We start from the raw sequence: 21,682 nt of genomic DNA on the forward strand, positions 1-21,682 counted from the left end.
TCCATCTGGATGCTTGGGTAGAGATTTCTAAACATCCATTCTGGCCATGTGGGGCTGGACAACTTGTGGGTGGGTGTGGGGGTGTGGGGTCTGTTCATTTATAAAATGTTGGTCAGTGTCCCCTGGTCTCTACCTACCACCACCCTTCCCCTTGGAGTTGTGACAACCCCAAAATTCTCTGTATATTGGTGACTGTCTCTGAGGATCACAGCCAATAGCGAGGAAAGTCATGGATAAGGTTTCTATGTCCTCTGCCCTGTTACTCTTAGTGAGTTTAGTCTTTTGGGGTCAGCTCCCTTCTTTATCTCTGGGTTCTTGGCACGGTGGGGTGGGGCTCTACCTCCAGTGCTGTTGATGTTTTTGTGATGTTGAACACACCCTTCCGAAGCAGATCTCCAGCCCCAGTGACCTCACTTGCTGGGGCCTGTCAGAGCCCCATCACCAGCAGACATTCTTAGTGATACCTAAGAAAGACACACTTTGGAATATGAACCCCCTGCCTTGACCTTGGAATGTGATCTGTCACTAAGCTGTCTCTACAGTGTCCACAAAATATAGATGGCATGACACCTTTTTTGGACAGTGGCTCTGAGTCTCAGACCAAGGGAGACAATCATTTGTCCGAAGCTCAGAGCTCATGGTGCCTGGCTGGGGGGGGGGGGGTCTCTGGTAGCCGGGCTCATCTTCTCTGTCCCCCTAGTGCCCACTAAGGCAGTAAATTCCATGGAATGGGCCTGTGTGGGGAATGTCTCAGCCGCCCTTTTGTCCCATGGACGATTAACTTCCTCCAAACGCTAAGTAGAAGGTGGCTGCATAATTTAAAACGTCACATTTCCACTGGGGAGAATTTTCAGCTCAGACAACTCCAAATGGGTCTGATTTAAGTTCCATAAACTCAGTTCAAGGCAATAAATGTGTGAGTAATTGATGAAGTATCTTGCGGGGAACTCGGGCCTCATCCATCACTCCAGGCGAGCCAGGGCTGTGGACACGCTCCGAGGACAGGCTGATAGGAGGGGGATAAATGGTTGGAGACTCAGACAGCTCTGTCCTCTCCATAACTCACAGATGCAAACTCCCCACTCCCCCAGTCATGGCCTCCCTCCCCAAGAGCCTTTTCCATGTCTTATCACCTCCAGCCAGGAAGAGGGGCTGCTTGGGGAAAGCTGGCAATAGGTACCTCGGTTGCAGCTGTTCTTTTATTGTACACCTACTCTGTGCCAGTCACCTCGCTTCATAGTCCAGTATCCAGCCCATGGGGACACTGTGAGATAGAGTCTTTCCCCATGTTTTATAGAGAAAGAGGTCCAAAATGGGGCAGATGACAGGGTCAGACAGCATGGAGCCAGTCTGGATGGCCTGCTCCATGCTTCAAACCAACCCAGCTCTGCCTCCAAGGACAAAGAGGCGGGGCTCTTGGAGGTGGAGAGACTTTGGATCAAACACCCCATCTGACTTGCACATCCTGCCTGGGGCTCTGAGTCTCCTTCTCCCTGCGTACTCTAACTGGACACTTTTGTTACCACTGTAGCTACAACTGGTTACAATTGAAACTGATGGGGTCCCAAGGCTGGCTGCTTTTATCCCTTCTTAGGTCCATCTGCGGTGATGGCCGTTTGGGCCTCTGTCTGTCAACTCCTGTTCTGTCCTCATTTAAGCCCGTGCCAGGCAGAGCAAGCCAGCCTCTTTCCATTTATCACCGACATGGTTAGGGTTAAGGACATGGTTCGAGGAGGTGGCTTTGTGCCATCCACCTGCCCAGTGTCTCTCTGAGTCTTCAGGATGCTTCCTCACTCCTGCTTCTCTCTGAGGAGAATGCACAAGCAGGTACCCCTGAGTGTTCAGCTGTGAAGTTGTGCCATCGGGGAGATTCGAAGTCGCGTCAGTGTCAAAATGTCGTTGTCCTTAAGTGGTTCCCCAAATGTCAGTTTTCCTATTTGTAAAATGAAATCATCAGGAGGCGGACTATTCATTCATTCATTCATTCATTCACTCACTCATTCTCCCATGAGTACACGTAAGGACCCTGGGCCTGTCATGGCCATAGTTGTTTATGAAGGATATGGGGCAGGGGCCAGTGATACAGACTTGACTGTTGGAAGCCTTCACTAGGCTAACGAATATAGAACACTCAGGCCGGCAGCCCACAAACTGGTCAGCACTTTAGAATTGCTGGTATTAAGCTTTGAACCTGGGATATTCAGCACATGATGACACAGTATAGGATACTGTGGAACCATGAGGAATTGGGGGAATAGGTCCCTAGGGGTGGGCCTTTGAAGGTTATAGTCCCATCCCTGGTTCCAGTCACATACTCTAAGCAGTCCCGCTTTATCAACATGAATCAGCCTCTACCACATTTCCCCACCACCACAGATGAATCCTGTATCAGTCAGAGTTTCTGTAGCTATGATAAACACCAGTGTCAAAGGCAGCTTGGGAGGAAAGGGTTCATTCAGCTCACACTTCCACATCCCTGTTCATCACTGAAGGAAGTCAGAGCAGGAACTCAAGCAGAGCAGGAATCTGGGGGCAGGAGCTGATGCAGGGGCCACTAAGGGTGCTGCTTACTGGCTTGCTCCCCATGGCTTGCTCATCCTGCTTTCTTATAGAACCCAGGAGCACCAGCCCAAGGATGGCCCCGCCTACAATGGGCAGGGCCCTCCCCCATCAATCAGTAATTAAGAAAATGCCCTATAGGTTTGCCTACAGCCCAAACTTATGGTGACATCTTCTCAACTGAGGCTTCCCTCCTTTTAGACGACTGTATCCTTTGTCAAACTGACACAAAACTAACCAGTGCAGTGTCCCTCTGTCCTGCCTTCCCAAACTTCTGAATCTACAAGCCGAAAAAAACCTTTCAGTTCTTTTATGTTTTTTCCCTTTCAGTTATGTGTTCTCGGAGTCAGAAAGGTAACCAATGTACATGTAGACTTGTACCATTCAATTAGAGTCAGGCGGGGTTTGTCAAAGGGTCAGACAATGATTATCCCAGGCCTAAGTGCTACACAGCCTGCCTTATGACCAGTCAGTTCAGTAGGCCTGGGTGAATGGTTCAACTTTATTTATAAAAACATGCCATGGGCTGAATTGGATCAAGAATTGCTGATCTCTAAATGAAGTTAGCCTGGGTTATCATTGGGTGGTTCCAGTAGCTAGCAATTTGGGGAAGCCCAGATGTCAGCACACCTGGCCTGTGTTGGGGACTGTCACTGGACTGAGCTCAGTTCAGAGAGCCTGGGTAACTTTACCAGACTGTGGGTGCAGAAGCAAGACAATGGCCCTGGTTGCATTAAGTTATGCTCTGTTCCTCTGTTTAGCTTAGGGGCCTTCATCTATATAACCAAATCCACACAGCCTGCTCAGTGGGGTCATGGGAATGGATGTAGATATGAAAGTGATTTCATCTATGGTGGCCCTCACAGGGGACAGTTGTGAGAGACTGAGATGTGTCGAGTTCCTAACCTACTGTTAGGTAGACCGGGAAGCACAGACAGAGGTGTGGGGGCAGGAGCAGTGATCTACATTTTGTAGCTGGTGAGGGGTGAGTGCTCCATGCCCAGCCATTCTAGCGGAGTCCCCAGTATAGGGTAGGTCTGGGGAAATGGGTCTGGAGATATGTACAGCATTTGGGGGTGATCAGTGGAAGATAGGACTCCTGATGAGCCCTGGTTCTTCAGCAAATGGAAGAGACAAAGATGCCAGTTGGAGGCCCGGGTTACACTCTGTGGTTAGTGGTTCATCTCAGCACAGAGCTAAATGTTGCCCAGAAACATTGAAGATCCCTGACTTCAATGGTACTTTGTTTCTTCAGGAGTTCATGGTCAAGAGTAGAGGGTGGAAATGGGTGTATACCCTGGGCTCTCTATGCATAAGACAAGCCAAGAACCCCAAAGGGATGTTGTGTACTAAATACCACAGAGAGGTGATGGCTCCCTGTATGTTCATGCAGGCTTCATGGAAAAGCTATGTGTAAGACTACACCTTGGAGCAAGCGCTGGTAAGAAGGGAGGAGAAGGCTCTAGTCCAGGAGAATAGTATCTTTAAAGGTAGGCGCTGCATTAGGGGTTGGGGAGGTAGCTCTGGTGGTAAAATGTTGAGCATACAAGCAAGAGGTCCTGAGCGTGGCTCTCAGGACTCACGTTTTTAGAAAAGAAAAGCTGGGTGGCTAAGTAGATAAAGATGCTTACATCAACCAACATCAATAGCCTGAATCCCATCTCCAGAGCTCATGTGACAAGGAGGGAACCGGCTTCTGTAAGTTATCCTCTGATTTCCATAGATGTGCCTGACACCTGCCCCCCTCCCCAACACCAACAAATAAATAGATACATATGTGTGATAGCTTGAATGTGAATGATTCTGTAGGCTCATCTATGTAGGTTAGTCCCCAGCTGGTAAACTGTTTGGAAGGATTAGAAGGATTGGAAGGGGTGGCCTTAGAAGCTCACTGTGGAGGGTGTGTGTATGTGTGTAGTGGGTTGACCCAATGCTGCTTGTATTCGAATGCTAATTTGGGGATGCAAGACTGGGTACCCTAAAGAGAGTCTGCACATAAGACAATGAGTGGCCCTGCCCCTGTTAATTGCGATTGGTAAATAAAGATGCCAACAGCCAATAGCTGGGCAGAAGAGACATAGGTGGAGTTGAGTTTTCCAGGGCTTGGGTCAGAGAGGACTATGCAGGAGGGAGGAGAGAGCCACCATGGGCCAAAAGAATGTGGCCCAAAGGGCTGCCCAATTGGAGGTAGGAGCAGCCCAGATGGAATATAGTAATTAGTAAGTAATAATTCAGGGTTATCAATAGGGGAATAGGTTCTGTCAGCATGGAGGGTAGGCAGCTGCCCAGCTATTGTGCTGCCTAAAGCTTATTGTAAATATAAAGGCTATGAGTGTATCTTTCTTCTCAGAACTCAATAACCAAAGGCGGGGTAGAAACCCCAGGCTGAGACTATAATTATTTTCTACTATAGGGATGGGCTTTGAGGTTTCACAAATCCATACCAGGTCCAGTGGCCCTCTGCCTTCTCCTTTTGATCAGGATACAAAGCTCTCAGGTATTGCTCAAGCGCCACATCTGCCTGCTTGCTGCCATGCTCTCTGACATAATAATAGAATGAACTGAAACTGCAAGCAAGCCCCCCCCCCCCGATTGGATGCACTCCATTTTAAGAGTTTCCATGGCCATGGTGTTTCTTCATAGCAATAGAGGTCCTAAGAGAGACAATCAGTAAATGGATGTGATTTTTAAAAGAAGTTTTAAAGCCAGATGTGGTTTTAAATCCCAGCATTGGCGAGGCAGGGAAAGGCAGACCTCAGGGGCTTGCCGGATAGCCAGTCTGGCCTACTGGATGAATTACAAGGCAATGACAGTTCCTGTCTCAAATTAAAAAAAAAAAAAAGTTGGATGGCGTCTGAGGAACAACAGCTAAGGTTGTCCTCAGGCCTCTATGTGCATGTGTGTATACTCACTTCACATACCTATACGCACCCCTGTGCCCCACAAACACACACACTGCGGCTTCATGCTATGATGAGAATATACTCTGGGGAAATGCCAGCAAAGGCTAGGATAGAAATAAGTGACCCTCATTTAGTTAGCTCTGTCACCTGGCTGGGGAAGGGCTGCCTATTTCGTGTGGCCACACTGGGTCACTATAGTACCTACCCACAGTGATGCCTGTCTTTGGGACAGTGACCTCGGATCGTCCCAAATTCTAAGGGTACACAAACAGAAAAAGGCATTTGCCACCAGCTCCTTGCTAAGTAAGCAAAGCCCTGGCCCCTGGGCCCTAGGTGAGCAATCCTTCCGCAGCCCATGAATTCCCTGTGGACACAAGCGCTCCTCCCCCCCCCCGACCCCCAACAGAGAGACAGGGCAGTTACTGTCAGGATTATTCTAGATGTCTCAATGTTAATATTTTGAGATCTGTTTCTGTTGTAACTGTGTCATCTCACTACGCTGAAGGAGTCTGACATCTTGGCGTGCCCCCTTCTTTTCAAAGCATAGTAGTAAAAACTTAAGAGAAAGAGCAGATGAAAGGCAGGCTTCCAAATGTGCCTGTCTTCAGATTCTGGGGAAGACAGACCTCCCTCCATTCCCACCAATCCTTGGAGCAGCCCCCCATGGCCTCAGCCCCCCCAAGACTTCAGCCCCCCCATGACCTCAGCCCCCTTGGCCTCAGCCCCCCCCCCATGATTTCACTTTCCCTTTTACTCCTGAGAGCTGCTGGCCACCCTCCCTACCCACAGTCTCCATCACCTCTGGCCACTTCCCCATCCAGTTGTTTACATCTTAAATTCACCCATCCATCATTTCCACAATGGAGCAATGACGACTGCTCTGTTTACAAGTCTGATTTACAGTGAATTGTGGGGGAAATTACCTGTCGGGATTCAGAGACCAGTTGCAACATTTTTTGGTATTGGTTTTGGTTTGACCTTTCTGAGACAGGGTTTCTTTGTGTAGCCCTAGCTGTCCTGGAACTCACTCTGTAGACCAAGCTGGCCTCAAACTCACAGAGATTTCCCCCCTCACACCCCCCCCCTCCCGCCTCTGCTTCCTGAGTGCTTGGATTAAAGGCATGCCTGGCTGGCAACAGTCATTTTTAAAGGAGAAGAATATCAGAATTAATATAGTAAGACCTTCCTACTAGATTCCAAAGATGTCTCTCTTTGTTGCTTCACTTTATCCTATTTTTAAATTAAACTTTTAAATTTTGTTGAAAATTTAAAACACGAGTACTTTTTCAACAATATGTTTTTAAACAGCCTCCTACTCTGTCCAAGTTTTCATGTGTTCCCCCAAATTCATGACCTTTTTTCTTCTTTAGTTACTTGTGGTATGTGTTTGTGTGTGTGGTGTATGGTGTATGTATATGCATATGAGTGTGTGTATATGTGCATTCATGTGTGTATGTGGCACATATGCATGTGCTTATGTATGTGTGTGTGATGTATGTATGGTGTGTGTATGTATGTGTGTGTGTGACTGTGCAAGTCGAGTCTGTGTGTATGTGTGTGCATGTATACAACCTAATGAGTTCATTTAGTGTTGCTTATATGTAGACATGTTTAGGGCTGACCACTCAGGAATGGATAATCTTTCAGGAGGGTGCATGCCTGGGGAGAAAATAATTTTCTCTCTCTCTCTGCAGCCATTGATTTTCTGCAGCTCTTCCACTAGGGGAAGGCTTAGAAGATTTCCCTCATCCACACTGGCACATCACTTGGCATTGTCACTGTGTAGATCTTGCTTGGGTGACCATTATTGTTAGGATTATATGAGCACAGCTCCTCTGTCATACCTAGAAGACACCATCTCCCAGCAGTGTCCCGTCTTCAGGCTCACGCCGTCTTTCCGTCCCCTCCTCCTTGATGTCCCCTGAGCTTTAACTGCAGGAGTTGTGTGGTAGATGTTATGGCTGGGGGCTTAGACGCCTTGTGGTAAATTGTCTCTGCATTTTGACCAATTGTGGGATTTCTGTCATCGGCTCTCTCTGCTAGTATAGGAAGTTTCTCTTAGGTGTGGGTGAGAGCTGTAAGCAGCTGTGGGTGTATGGAAAAGTGTATAGATGTCCATTGGCAATTATTTTGGCTTGGGAAGGTAGCATTGCTAGGTTGTCCTCTAGAGTCTAAGACCGTAGCCAACACCTGGATAGAGGGGACAGGTGACACAGATCTTGGATAGGGACCCTTGTGTGATGTCTTCTGGGCACACCCTCTTCACTTTCCCACTTCCCCCTCCCACACACTGCCCCTCCCATTTTATACCAACCCTTTGCTAGTGCCGCCTCCTCCCCCTCCTCCCACGCTCACCTGTCTTCCCAGGGTACTTTTCCACCTGGATACACTCCCCAGAGGCATCTCCTTCATCCGCTCTCCCCCGTAACCACCACCCGCCTCTGATTCTGGCTCACATATCCTCAAGGTCTTTTCTCTGCTTTGATAAAGTAACAACTAGAAAAATCTCATTAATGAAGCCAGACAGCTGCAGTTGGAGTTAATTTTCTTGTTCCTCTGTTCCGCAAGCTGACTCGATTTCAGCAGTGACCTGCCATCAGAGCCGTCATTGTCTCAAGGAATATTCTCCCAGCGGACTGCAGGGGGCAGGAAGAACTACAAGCTGAGCAGGGCTTGGTGGTACAAACCCGTAATCCCAGCACTCTCAGCAGGTGGAAACTGAGGGTCAGGAGTTCAAGTCCATCTTGAGCTGCATGAGGCTCTCTCTTTCTTGGAAAATGAAGGGAAAGATGGAAAGAAGGCAAGAAGAGGAAGAGAGAAAAGAAATGGAGGGACACAGGCTAGAAATAGCATCTGTGTATCAGTGGCATGTGTGTATACATACATGTTCATGTATGTGCAAGCACAGGCATGTTCATATGGAGGCCAGAGATTAGTATCGTCTTCCTCAGTCGTGCCCCACCTTTTTTTTTTTTTTGAGACAGGGTCTTTCTCTAAGTTTGGAGCTTGCCCATTCAGCTAGGCAGGCTGGTCGGTAAGCCTCAGGGGTCTCTCTGTCTCTACCTCCCATCCCCAGCACTACACATACTGATACACACTTTTTTACATGGGTGCCAGGGACTTGAACTCAGGTCCTCATGCTTGTGCTGCAAGTACTTTACTGACTGAACCCTCGCTCAGTCCCACTGGGTTAGCATTTTGGCTAAGAGTGTTGTGACTCTTCCTGTGTCCAGCAGCTTCTAGGTTAAGTGACCAAAGGAGAGACACTAAGGACTTCTAGATATTTTGGTTTGATCATTTGTCAAAAGGTTCTCACCAGCAAGTACCAGAAGTGAGTCTTGAACCCAGGCCTAGTGACTCCGAGGTGAGGTAGGGTAGGAAGAAATCTAGTGGACTAAGGAAATGAGTCTCTTAGTCATCCCTGAACTTTTCCTATAAGAGTCCAGTTGATCACTATTTTTGGCTCTGTGAGTTACATTGTCTCCGTCATTGCCTCTCAATTTTGTGGCAAGGCAGCCGCAGATAACACGTCAGTGTCTGAGGGTGGCTGGGTGCCAATCAAAGTGTATTTACCAAACCGGACAACAGGCCTCATTAGACTCAAGGGTCGAATGTACGGACCTCTGCCCTAAATCACAGAGAGCAGAGAGCTTGCAGTGTTCTAACTGGCCTCAGGGTTCTGGAATGATGAATAGGATGTTGCCGACCAACAGCAACAATCTATCAGGCGCTTTGTCGAGTGAACTCTCTAATTGTGACTCCCACCATCCCTTTAACAGCCCCATTAGGACAATCTATGATTCCTCCCCTCCTTTTTTTTGTAAGAGACCAAACAGAGAGTCAGGGAGGTAAATGGGTCTGAGATCCCTCAGCTTGTATATGATATAGCTAGTGTTGGTCATACATCTGCCTACTGGAAAATTCCACATTCTTCCTCCTACGTTGCACTGGGTGACTAACCCCTGGAAGGTTTTCTGTCTCCTCAGGAACCTTGTATTCTAGGTCAGATCTCCGCCCAGACCCCCACAGTATGGTCACTGGCTTGACCTCAGCACCTCCATTCATGTAATGTTGGGGTTGGATGTGTGGTTGGATAGCCCCTCCTCGGCTGGTGGCGCTGTTTTGGAAAGTTGTACAATCTTTTGGAGGGTGGTCTGGCTGGAGGAAGTAGGTCTCGGGAGGTAGGAGTTGACCGTTGATAGCTCAGGTCTATTTTATGTCCCAGCTCTCTAGGTGATGTGAGCAAGCCACCTCACTGGCTGACTGACATCCCACATGATGGAAACCAGAGTCAAGTTGGTTTTTTTGTTAGGATTCCCCCCAGCCCTAGACAGGTGGATTTACTACTATCTGTTACTTGGCCTCAATGCCATAGGGAGTCCTCAGGAGTTCCCCTCAAATCCTTGTAAGTAGCCCCACACTGTGTGTTAGGGTGCCCTGAATCTCATCTGAGCACCACCGTCAGCCCTTTCTCCCAGAGCTTACTCGATAGTGGGGGACCAAAGTCCACCATACCAGGGACTCGTAGCTGGGACTAAACACCTGATGCTTCAGAAAGGAAAGGTTTACTGGAACTGATGGTTCGAAGCTACAGCCCATCGAGGTGGGGAAGACATGGGGGCAAGAGCGTGAGGCGTTGGTCACATGACATCCACAGACAGTCAGGAAGCAGAGAGAGAGAGAGAGAGAGAGAGAGAGAGAGAGAGATATGCTGGGGCTCAGAGCCCTAGGTATGGTGTGACCACATTCAGGGAAGGTCTTCCTTCCTCAGTTAAACCTCTCTGGAAGCACCCGCAGGGGCACACCCACAAGGGAGCTTCCTACATGATTCCAAACTCAGTCAAGCTAACTAACAGTGAATCTTTTTAAAATTATGGTATTTGTTGCATGTGTGTAAGCACATGTGTTTCTCTCCTACCTTGTAGGAATTAAACTCAGGTTATCAAGCTTGGTGGCAAGCACCTTTACTGCTGCGCTGGCTTCCAGTTTTCTTTGATAGACTACGATTCATTTTGAGTACTGGGGCTCGGTGTAGCAGCTGGAGGGGGCCTTGTGGGAGTCTGTTTTCTTCTTCCATTGTGTGGTCCCAGGGGTCGAGTTCAAATGGTCAGGCTTGGGGTAACAAAGGCCTTCACCCACCAAGCTAAGTCATCAGCCTGCCATCTGTGAAGTGTGGTTATCACACCCACCTTCATCAACACACTGACCGGTACCACATGGTCCCCTGTGAAGTCGTTAAGAGATTTCAGGATGATGTTTAAAGCTTACAAAGTGGACTATATTTGTCTCTGGAGAAAGTTAGGTCTAAGCCCGTGAATAAACCCCACTTGGCCCCAAAGCTTCACGGAGCTGTAACCTTTGGAGACGGCACATAATTAAAATGCTTTTAGATCTGATATACATTATATTTGAATTGGATATTAAAGCTAATAGAGTTCTCACCCTCTGTGCAAATGGTATGGGCAGCTTTAATCAAAGCTTGCTGGCTGGACACCCTGGATAAATTCGTGGGACTTGGGTTGGTGCCTAGCCCGCGGCCTCAAATCGAAAGTTTAATGGATTATGTCTTATTAGGTGCAGATCTCTTTGGGCTCAGAGAATTTTCTAGTCAACGTGAATGAGGCTAAGTTGTCCCTCACCCCCGAAAGGAAAGCTTAAAGACAGTTTGGAACTCCTGTGTCATTTCTGAGTTTTTCCATACCGGCTCTCCAGCTCCTGACTGTCCTAGCTCAGACCCCACCATCCCCACCTAAAGTGCAACCATGGGATTAAATGGAATCCCAAGTCTAAATCACTCACCCTAGGTCCTCCATACAGTAGGCGCTCAATGCATGCTGGCTGTTCCCATTAAAGCTCAGGTCTTTATCTCCATGGAAATGGTGACGGATTAGGCCTGCCTCCTCATCTCTGCAGGGCTTTAGAGGCCTCCACACTCTGCTTCTCATCCATGTCGACTCTAGGAAGGCATGGTGCTTAAGATGACTGTCACATCTGCCTCAGAAAGGGGACACTGTCATCTACAGGGGGCATGGCTTAAGATTTATAGGAACCGACTTCAGAACTCCGTTCAGCACTAGCTGCGCGACTGAGCGACTCTGAGCAAGTTGGCTGTGCTTTGTAAGCTGAGGACAGTTTCCCAGGGGTGCGCTTATCCCAGGGTGGGGTTGCTGTTTAAAGAGACCTTGAGTTAATAGGAGCAGCATTGAAGGTCACGGTGTGGCCTGTTCCTTTCTGCTGACTAAGAACCCGGAACCGGGAGGTGGAATAAAATGTAACCTGTTGGGTACTCTGCCACAGCACTGTAGAAGGAAGGGGCAGAGACAGGCTGAGGGAGGCCTGTCATCGTCTGGGACATGCGCAGTGGTTAAGGCTCTGTGTCAGCTCCAAATCCAGCACTCGGAGCTTTGCACGTAGCTCTCCTGTGGAGCAGCTATGATGGTCCTCGGGAACCATTTCTGGCCCACATCTTAGATCTGCCTCAGATTTGCCATCTGTAAAACGGACATGCCGTTAGCATCTTGCCTTTGTCCATTTGTGTTGAAGCTGTCGTCGGGCACCAGCGTCGATCACACTTTGGCCAGAGCTCACCCTGATGGCTGTTCTCTGTGCAGCTCTAGGGCTCTCCCGTTCTCACCCCATGAAGCTGGGATTAAAGGCAGGATCTACTCACCTTGGCCACCAGGGAGCTCGTAAATTCCTTAAAAAAAAAAAAGCCCACAACTATTCTAGTGCTCAAACCCAAGTTCGCATTGCCTTAACCCCACCCCCAAGTCTGGACTGTTCTGTTTCCCCAGAAGGCTTTCTCCCGTGCAGTCATTTCCTAGTTCCCACAGGAGACTCTTAAGCATAGAAAACTTGACTATGCTGTTCATTACATCCCAGATTCTCGAAGCCACGTTTGGCACATGAAGTGGGTTGTGTGGGTTTTGCATCATTGCTGCAAACAGATCGCCACAAACCCAGTAGCTTAAAAACCACATCTGATTGGTTAACCCCATAGCTCAGAAAGGTCTGAAGTCTGTGATGAGTCTCATGGGGTCAAAACCAAGGTACATATATAACCTGACCCAGAGGGAAGGATATTTTTTCTCTCCTTTCCCAGTTTCTGGAGACAGGACTTAAAATGGGTTGGAATTCATGGTGTCTTCTGCTCGTCCCAGATAGAGGTAGGAGGCATTGACAGGTGAAGCCTCAATGTTCCCACCAGTAAAATGGGCTGTTGTTTGTTGAGCCTTAGCTGTGTGACTCAGCTTGGCCTTTATCTGCCCTTGGGCAAATGGGGTGATTTCTTGGTATCCTGCTAACGAAAGGGAAGGAGAGACTGTGACTGAAAGGTCACCAACATCTATACCCAGTCACACGTGGCTCCAGTGGGATAGTGCATATAGTGTATGGACTCAGGGGAAGATTACAGTGGTGCGGGACACATAGTGACTTTCACCCAGAGTATCTGGTTATTTCCTTCCCCTAACCCCCCTCCCCTCTCCTGCTCTCCCCTTACTCCCTCTCCCCTCCCCTTCTAGTTTCCTTGTTACTAGGGAAGCCCTCAGGATCTCCCATTCACCAAGCAAACCCATCACTGGATCTCATTCCCAACCCCCCTCTTCCCTTTCACTTACCAAGTCACCAAGGCTGGCCTTGAGCTCACACCTTAGCCTAGGCTGGCCTAGAGCTCTCTTCTTAGCCCAGGATGGCATTGAACTCACTCCTTAGCCCAGGCTGGCCTTGAGCTCACACCTTAGCATAGACTGGCCTTGAGCTCTCTCCTTAGCCCAGACTGGCCTTGAGTTCACACCTTAGCCCAGGCTGGCCTTGGACTCATTCTGTAGCCCAGGCTGGCCTTGAGCTCTCTCCTTAGCCCAGGCTGGCCTTGAGTTCTCCTCTTAGCCCAGGCTGGCCTTAAGCTTGTGAACCTTTGACCTCACTTTCCAGTAGCTAGGGTTACAGCCCCGTGTCACCATGCCCAACTTACTATATTTCTCTTTTCTAATTTTCTTCTTACTTCTTTTTTCTTTTCATTTTTCTCTCCCTCTGCTTTCTTCCCTTCCAGTTTTGTCTGATATATCTCATACCTCTCATTGTTTTATTCCCCTCACACCTGATTTCAGACTCTCCAGATCAGAGTTTAAAGTTTTGTAACAGCCGGGCGTGGTGGCGCACGCCTTTAATCCCAGCACTCAGGAGGCAGAGGCAGGCGGATTTCTGAGTTCGAGGCCAGCCTGGTCTACAAAGTGAGTGCCAGGACAGCCAGGGCTATACAGAGAAACCCTGTCTCGAAAAACCTTAAAAAAAAAAAAATAAATAAATAAAAAATAAAGTTTTGTAACAAATTTACATATCATCTGGGCCAGACACAGCGGTACTTGCCTGTAATCCCTGCACTTCGGAGGTGTGTGGTCCCAACCCTTGGGAGGTAGAAGCAGGTGTAGTATGAATTCAAGGCTAGCCTCGGCTACATAGTAAGGTTGAAGCCAGCCTGGGCTACCTGAGAATGCCTCAAAAACTTGACCAAATCAAACCAATCCAAACCCAAAATGCATATAATGGATATAATGCCGACACTTTATTAAGGTCAGATCCTTCAGTGAGGTCTTCTGTTTGATTCTCTGATTTCCATAGTGATCTCAAAGGCCGGGGGCTCCTGCATGGTGTCCCTTGTTCCGTTCAGAGTGTTTCTTTTTTTTTTTTTTTTTTAAAGATTTATTTATTTATTATATGTAAGTACACTGTAGCTGTCTTCAGACACTCCAGAAGAGGGCGCCAGATCTCCTTACGGATGGTTGTGAGCCACCATGTGGTTGCTGGGAGTTGAACTCTGGACCTGAACTCTGGACCTTCGGAAGAGCAGTCGGGTGCTCTTACCCACTGAGCCATCTCACCAGCCCCCAGAGTGTTTCTTAAAGAGTTTCCACACCCCGACCTAGGAATAAGGACAGACTTCCTCCCAACTTCCCCTTCCCATCACTGGCAAGGGAAATATCTCAGGCATCTATTATTCTTCCCTTGAGAATGAAGACAGCAGTGCTGAGCAAGACTCTGTCTTGTTATCAGAAAATTGGGGTGGAAAAGCAGCTTCCACCAGCTACGGAGACATCTTAATAGACGCTTTGGTTGTTACGAAGAAGTTTCTAGATCCGTTTAATTGCCGTAAATGTTATTTGCCTTTCCTGTTATGATAAGGCCTCCGTTCTCCCGGAATCTTTTTTTTTTTTTTCTTTCTTCCCTTTCCCCTTCTCCCTTTGCTCTGAGGCTCGCACTGGCAAGTTTAATGAAACCCAAACAAAGGAAGCAAGAGCGAGGCTCTTGGAGTTCGAGTCTCACGCCCACAGATGAAGCCAAGCCCCGGGAGTGACGGCTCCAGACTAATGAGGCTTTGCTGGTTAATGCAGTTGACAGGATGCACCCCTCAACCTCCCTCCTCACCCCACAAGCCCAGCCTGCAAAGTGAAAGCCAGCCCCGGAGCTTAATTGTGTCTGTCCTGAGCAAAGGGGCCGGATGGGGACTAAGTGCCACAGGGAGCTAATGGGAGATGCTCATACCCTGAGATGACTCGTCCTGTGCCCGACTGCGCTGTGACTGTCATCTGAGCTTGCTTCTTCTATTCAGGGCAGGCAGTAATAGAAACTTCCAATCAGGAGTCTGAACCTTGGTGCAAATGATTCTCTGGGTACTTTAGTTGTTGAGTGCGTGTCACCTAGGTATTATGGGATGTTAAACCAGTAACAAACTCCCATGCTGTGTGACAGCTCCAGAATGCCTTCAGAAATCTCCAGATATCCCCAAGGGAGAGGAAGCTCCTTTGTTAATAACATTGAAAGTACTCTCTTGGTGTGTGTGTGTGTGTGCACGTACATGTGTGTGTCTGTGCTTGTGCCTGAGTCTGTCTGTGCATATGTGTGTGTGTCTCTCTCTGTGAGTGTGTGTCTGCATGTCTCTGTGTGTCTGTGCTTGTGCCTGAGTCTGTCTGTGCATATGTGTGTGTGTCTCTCTCTGTGAGTGTGTGTCTGCATGTCTCTGTGTGTCTGTGCTTGTGCCTGAGTCTGTCTGTGCATATGTGTGTGTGTCTCTCTCTGTGAGTGTGTGTCTGCATGTCTCTGTGTGTCTGTGCTTGTGCCTGTGTCTGTGGATGCACATGTGTGTATGTGTGTGTATGCGTCTGTGTCTATGTCTGTGTGTGTCTGTGCCTGTATTTGTCTGTGTGTGCACATGTGTGTGTCTGTTTGTGTGTGTGCCTGTGTCTGTGCACACATATGTATGTATATGTCTGCGTGTGTGTGTGCACTGGGCTCATGCCTCCCTGGTGCAATGATGATAGATCTGTGTTTGTTACCATTCCCAACTCCTGGGTATGGGTGGAGGATCTGAATTCAGGTCCTCATGCTTGCATAGCAAGCACTTTACCCACTGAGCTATCCTCCCAGTCCCTTTAGGGAGGATTTCTGAACATTTACACTTGCTTCTCCTGGTACCTGCTACGTGGGTGCAGCCTTGAGCAGATAGGTACACATCCTTGACTCCTTTGCCTTCCTTTGTACAACGGGAATAACTATGGCACTGGGTGCAAGGACACATAGCTTCCGGCTATTAAGTATACAGAGGATTTCTTGGCACATACTAAGTGTTCAATAAACTCTGTTTTGTACAATACTCTTGGGTTCATTAAACATGTGTTAAGAACATACTGAGTCCCAGGCACTTTGCTCTGAAGTGAATGCAAAGATGAAGATTTGGTTCTTGCTTTTGTAGAGGAATTAAATATAATACTTGTAGGAACTACCTCCTTCCTCACTCAGGGCAGACATTACCAATCAATCCCAAGACTTGTAAGGTCTACCTCCTTCCTCACACAGGGCAGACATTACTAATCAATCTCACTGCTCTTCCTCTCAGTCTTTCTCAACTCATCTCTAGGCAAGCACTACTAATGGCCTGTGAGTAGACTCTCATTCAGTACTTCCCATTGTATAAATGACTCAGAGGAGGCTAAACTTTTCCTGCCCAGCCTTTCAGCATTAACGGGTAGCATCTTTCCTCCCATGTCTGATGTCATTCTGAAAAAGGGGTTGACATTGAGAAATATTTTTAGAGAACATTGTTTTTCTTTTTTATCTCCCCTAGAAACAGAACTGAGTAGTAAAATGGGTGTTGAACTTTAGTTAGACATTGTGCAGGCTGTGGGTCTTGTGAATCGATCATGCTACTTCTTTCTTCAGTTCCCTTTAGCATTTGGGGCTTGGGAAAACATCAGCTCTTGCTCAAATGGGTCCCAGCTTTTCAAGGGCAGCATAGAGGTCTCTGGAAACAGCTTTCAGATGGCTGGGACCATCACTAGATAGAATAGAGAGTAGGCTGGGGTTAAATGCTCCGCCACAGTGTGTTCTGAGAGGAACACTCCGTAACAATGGCTGTGAGAAATGAGGACTGCATCTGCAGCCCTGAGGCCCCCAGAAGGCTCCATCCATCTGGTTGAGAAGTGGGTGCTGGCATGGGGTTGGCCACTTGCCTCTCTCCCTGTCTGTCTAGGGCTGTTTTATGTCTGCTGCCTGCCAAGGTCTTCCAGGAGGCTGGAGCAGGAGAAGTAGCGGTGGTGGTGGGGGTGGGCAATGAGGGTGGAGTGGAGGGGGGGGCTCAGCATTTCAGAAGATCTAGAACTTGGCCATTATATTATCAAGACCCTTAAAGGAATAACATTTAATTAATGATTAATTACAAATTAATCATTAATTAATATCATTTAATTAATTAATTAATCAGTTGTATGTGTATGTGAGCACACGTGTGGAGGCCAACTTGCAAGAGTCAGTTCTCTCCTTCCACCGTGTGGTACCCGGCCATCAAACTCAGGTGTTCGGGTTTGTTGGCAAAGCCTTCATCCATCACTGAGTCATTCCAGGGTCTCACACATACAGCTTCCATCCTCCTTTCTTCTCTGCTTTTATTACAATGTAGTGCAGAATGACTTTGAACTCAAGGTCCTCCTGCCTCAGCCTGAGCGCTAGACTGACTGGTATGCTTCTGCATGCCCTACCTCGGCTGGTAGACAGCAACTGCTGCCTGCCCTGCCTGGGGAGTCTCCTGGGACTTGAGAGCCCATGACCTAAACTGGGCACTTCCATGGCTCAGCAGGCTGAAGCATCCAGGGAACCTTTCTGAGGCCAGTGAGGCTGGGGCTCCTGTTTTTTCCCAGGGCCCAGGCAGAGACGGCCGAGCCTTTGACCTTCCTGTCTGTTCTTGTCCCCACAGACACACTCTCTGTACCTCGCTGGTCACCACAGATCCCACGCAGAGACCTTGGCAATTCCATCAAGCACAGGTAGGTAGGAGGCTGATGGTGGTGAAGGGGGCTGAATCCTATGGGGACCTGTAATGTGTCCATCCCCAGCTTCCATGCTGCCATGTCCTGTCTTTTGCTGGACCGACAAGGCTGTCTGCATCACAGCCTTGCCTTGGTCAAACCGACAGCAAGCAGCTAAAAGCAGAAAGGCTTTATAGTCAGGCGGAGCTGAGTTCTAATCCCTCCTGGTAACACTTTGTAGCCTTGAGAGATTACTTAACTTCTCTGGGCTCCACTTTTTGTCCAAGTGATGTTTTTATTATTAAAAAAACACATACCAGACAATGAGAGAAATAAAGCAAGACCCTGGGATATTACAGTCAAGATCTTCAAAGAAATAACATTAAACTATAACATTAAACAAGATGTCACTATAGAGAGAGTGACATCAAACCACAGTTAGAGGAGAAACTTTATTTTCTTGTAAGAATTAAGCCAAATCCCGTAAGTTCATGCATCCTGCTTATAAATAAGATGACGATGTGCACTGCGCACACACCTCGCTGATACTAATAAGTAGTTCAGGCTCCACAGCAGAGCTCCCTATTCAAGGAAACTCAAGGTGGCCAGCTAAACGCATTGCTAGAGGTTAGCCCAAAGAAACAGGCTAATAGGCGAGTGGGAGGCCTTCCCTCGGATCCCCCACAGCCTAGAATTTGTTTTCCAACAACTTCTTGACTCTCCCAGATTGAGCTTTCTACACATTGTGTTCCAGTCTCCTCACAGACTCAGGGGAAAAGAGGGGAAGTCAGGCTGGGATGGCAGGATGGCAAAGCTCACTGCTGAGAGGAAACTGAGGCCTCCTTGGCTAAGAGAAGGGATGGAAAGCTAATAAATTATGCTCAGCCCATGAGATCTGAGATACCTCCCCAGGCAGCCAGCTGGGCTCCTGTTTGCTCCTTCAGGGAGCCTTTCTTCCAACATGCAGAGGGCTTGTGTCAGTGTTGCAGCACAGAGTGCTACTGTCAACACCATGGGACTTAGGTCTGTGCCCCTGGGGAGCTGGCCAGTCAGCAGAGGGTCTGCCAACAAGCCATGACAGTCCCCAGAGGTCTGTCAGAGGCCTGAGGGGAGAAACACCAGGTACCAACACAGACACACAGCCTTAGCCTGGAGCCAGGCTGGACAGAGCACTCCATTGCGGCGACTCATCAACAGCTCTTAAAGAAAAATGTCAGCACTCAAACCAAGGGAGACCTTGGTGTAGGTGTAACCCTGAGAAATAGTGATGGACATGTCAGTGACCAGGTGGGGCAATGGTTAGGGGGCTGAGCTGTGGAGGGGAGGGAAGGCAAGACAAGGGCCTTGTAAAATGTTTTCTGGCTCAGTTCCACCTTGGGCTGGCCACGATCCCTCATTCCACTCACTCCTGGGTTGCCTATGGCTGTGGTTCATTTCCACCTCTGTGTTAACCACATCTCTGGCTCAGCCACCCCTCCAGATTGGTCATCCTTGCTGCTCAGTCACACCCCTGCCTGGAGATACTCTCACCTCAGCCTCACCTGGTTGGCGCCCACCCCTGGACTTTCTCACCATTACACTGGAACTTGGCACTGCCCAGCTTCAGACCCTGGTATATAGAGGAATCAGGCAGGCTGGCCACCACGGGCCCCAGAGATGGCTCCCTGGTGCAGTGAGGGCCTCCTGTTGGCCATCAGCTCTTCAGCCTCACCCCCCATTCCCAGCCCCTGGCTAGATGCCAGGAAGGAGAGTCTCCTTGCCTGGTAAAGAAATGATGTTAACAACCCATTCCCTGTGTCATCGGGTGCAATGGTACACGCTAGCAGTCCTGGCACACAGGAGGGCGAGGCTCAGGGTCAAGCGTTCAAGGATAGCCTGGGCTTCGTAATAAAACCCTGTCTCTTAAAAATACATCACTAGAGGCAATAGATCTCGCTCTCTGTCACTAGAATTATCACAGCAGGAGCCAGACAGCAGAGAACACTCACCCAGGGGACAGACAAGGCTGGAGAGGAGAGAAAACAGCCTGCAGGCCCCTCACACCTTCCCCTCTTCCTGTGCCGCTTAGCCAGTGTGTGGGTTTTTTGCCATCACCTCCCCTGAGCAACCCCAGTGTGCAGAATAGACCCACTAAGCCCTGCTAAGACCCAAAGGGGCTCAGCCAAACCCAAGTCCAAAGCTAGAGAGGGAACACAGGCCAGCCAGCATCTCCGCTGTGAATATTACTGTTTGCTTAGCTGTGGCAGCTCCAGGCTGATGATGGCTCACTGTGTTTGGAGGTCTGACCCAGATCCCACGAGAGGGGCCAGCCGAGGGAGGCAGGCTCCTCCCCTTCAAAGTTCCCTGTGTCTGAGTTATGTAACTGCGTCCAAGTTTCCCCTTTGACACTCCGGAGGAGGCTGTGGAGATTAGCTACAACTACTGCCGGCGATGGCGCAAATTGAAAATTAAAATTAACTGTGACCTGGGAACCTTCAATGCTTTTGCCGGCTCCAGCCTCCACCTCTGTCTCCTATCTCAAGACAGGAAGCACAGGACAGTGCCTGAGGGGTGATCTGTGAGTTAATCTAGTGACTTCCAAACTGAATTGGTGATGTATGGGGGTTTCCATACTGTTTGCAGCAGGTGGCATTGACTGAGGGAAGATGGGCAGGATGGTCAGGCAAGGCTTTTGTTTGTCTGGGTGGGATTGGGAGTGGGAAACACTCTACTTCTACTCAATTTAGAGGGCCTATTGCTCTCTTAGAGAACTGAACGTAGACCAACCAAAGTATGTTTGTTGAATGAATCCCTGACCGTAATGAACACTCAAGGTACTCACAGTCACAGTCCAGTTCATTGAGCATTACCTATGTCTCAGATGCTGTGACACCTTCAACACACCGGCACGATTACCCCACTTTGCAGGCAAGGAGACTGAGGTTTCTTGGTTTAGGCAACTTGATGAAACTTAGTTGCCACATGTCTTGGAACAAACAAGGCTGGCATCCAGAGCGTATCAGCTTCCCATCCTCGGGGTGCATCCTGCTGGCTGTGTGGACAGTGACTCACCTTGGACATTTCCTGTTTCTTTCCCACAGGTTTTCCACCAAGTACTGGATGTCTCAGACGTGCACGGTCTGCGGGAAAGGGATGCTTTTTGGCCTCAAGTGTAAAAACTGCAAGTGAGTGCTTTTTCTTTAAGGGACAGTTTTACAATGCCAGATGCCAGCCAGTGTGGGAGATGGGCATGGGCGTGGTCCAGCAAGTGTGAGCTCTTGACTCTGGGAGAGATGATTTTTTTTTTTTTGGCTTTGTATTTTAGAAAGGTCCCAGGCAGGGCTGTGTGCTTGAGGAGGGTATCAAGAACAATTGAGGAAAGCCGGAGCTGAGAGGTGGGAGGAGGGGTGCTGGCACAGTGGGTGGGGCCGGTATGGGGCTCTCATTCGCACATGCAGGGCCTCCATTATGGTTTTGACTAGGAAGTATTTCTCCACAGTCTCATGTGATTGGGTGCTTGGTTCTCCAGCTTGTGTTTTGGGAATTGGATGATCCTTTTGAACTTGGGGTCTAGCTGCAGACACTGGGCTATAGGAATAGATGTGAATTGTCCTAGGCTGGCTCCTTTCCCACCAACTCTCTGTGTCCTCACTGCTGCTATGGCAGAACCTCATGCTCCCACGACCAGGCTTTCCCACGTAGTGGACCATGTCCCCCACATGGTGGACTATGTCCCCGAGCTATAGTTGTCCCAGGACCTCTGTCACAGCAGAAGTAACTAACACAGTGTTACTGACCAGTCATCAGCAAACTTTTCTTCTAGTTGCTCTGTAGCAATTTTTCCTTTTTCCCTTCCTTCCTTCCTTCCTTCCTTCCTTCCTTCCTTCCTTCCTTCCTTCCTTCCTTCCTTCCTTTCTTTCTTTCTTTCTTTCTTTCTTTCTTTCT

General features: G+C 48.7%; 1 protein-coding gene across 1 annotated transcript in view; it reads left to right on the forward strand.

Moving 5' to 3' along the window:
* The window catches only part of Ksr2 (kinase suppressor of ras 2), a 368,380-nt gene that overhangs the window by 247,604 nt on the left and 99,094 nt on the right, over nucleotides 1-21,682 (forward strand). Inside the window, exons 6-7 of the mRNA XM_029476906.1 lie at nucleotides 17,707-17,776; nucleotides 20,839-20,922. Of these exons, the coding sequence (XP_029332766.1) occupies nucleotides 17,707-17,776; nucleotides 20,839-20,922 (154 nt within the window). The remainder of the gene's footprint in view (nucleotides 1-17,706; nucleotides 17,777-20,838; nucleotides 20,923-21,682) is intronic.

This window comes from Mus caroli, chromosome 5, assembly GCF_900094665.2.
Source record: "Mus caroli chromosome 5, CAROLI_EIJ_v1.1, whole genome shotgun sequence".
NCBI classification, from domain to species: domain Eukaryota; kingdom Metazoa; phylum Chordata; class Mammalia; order Rodentia; family Muridae; genus Mus; species Mus caroli.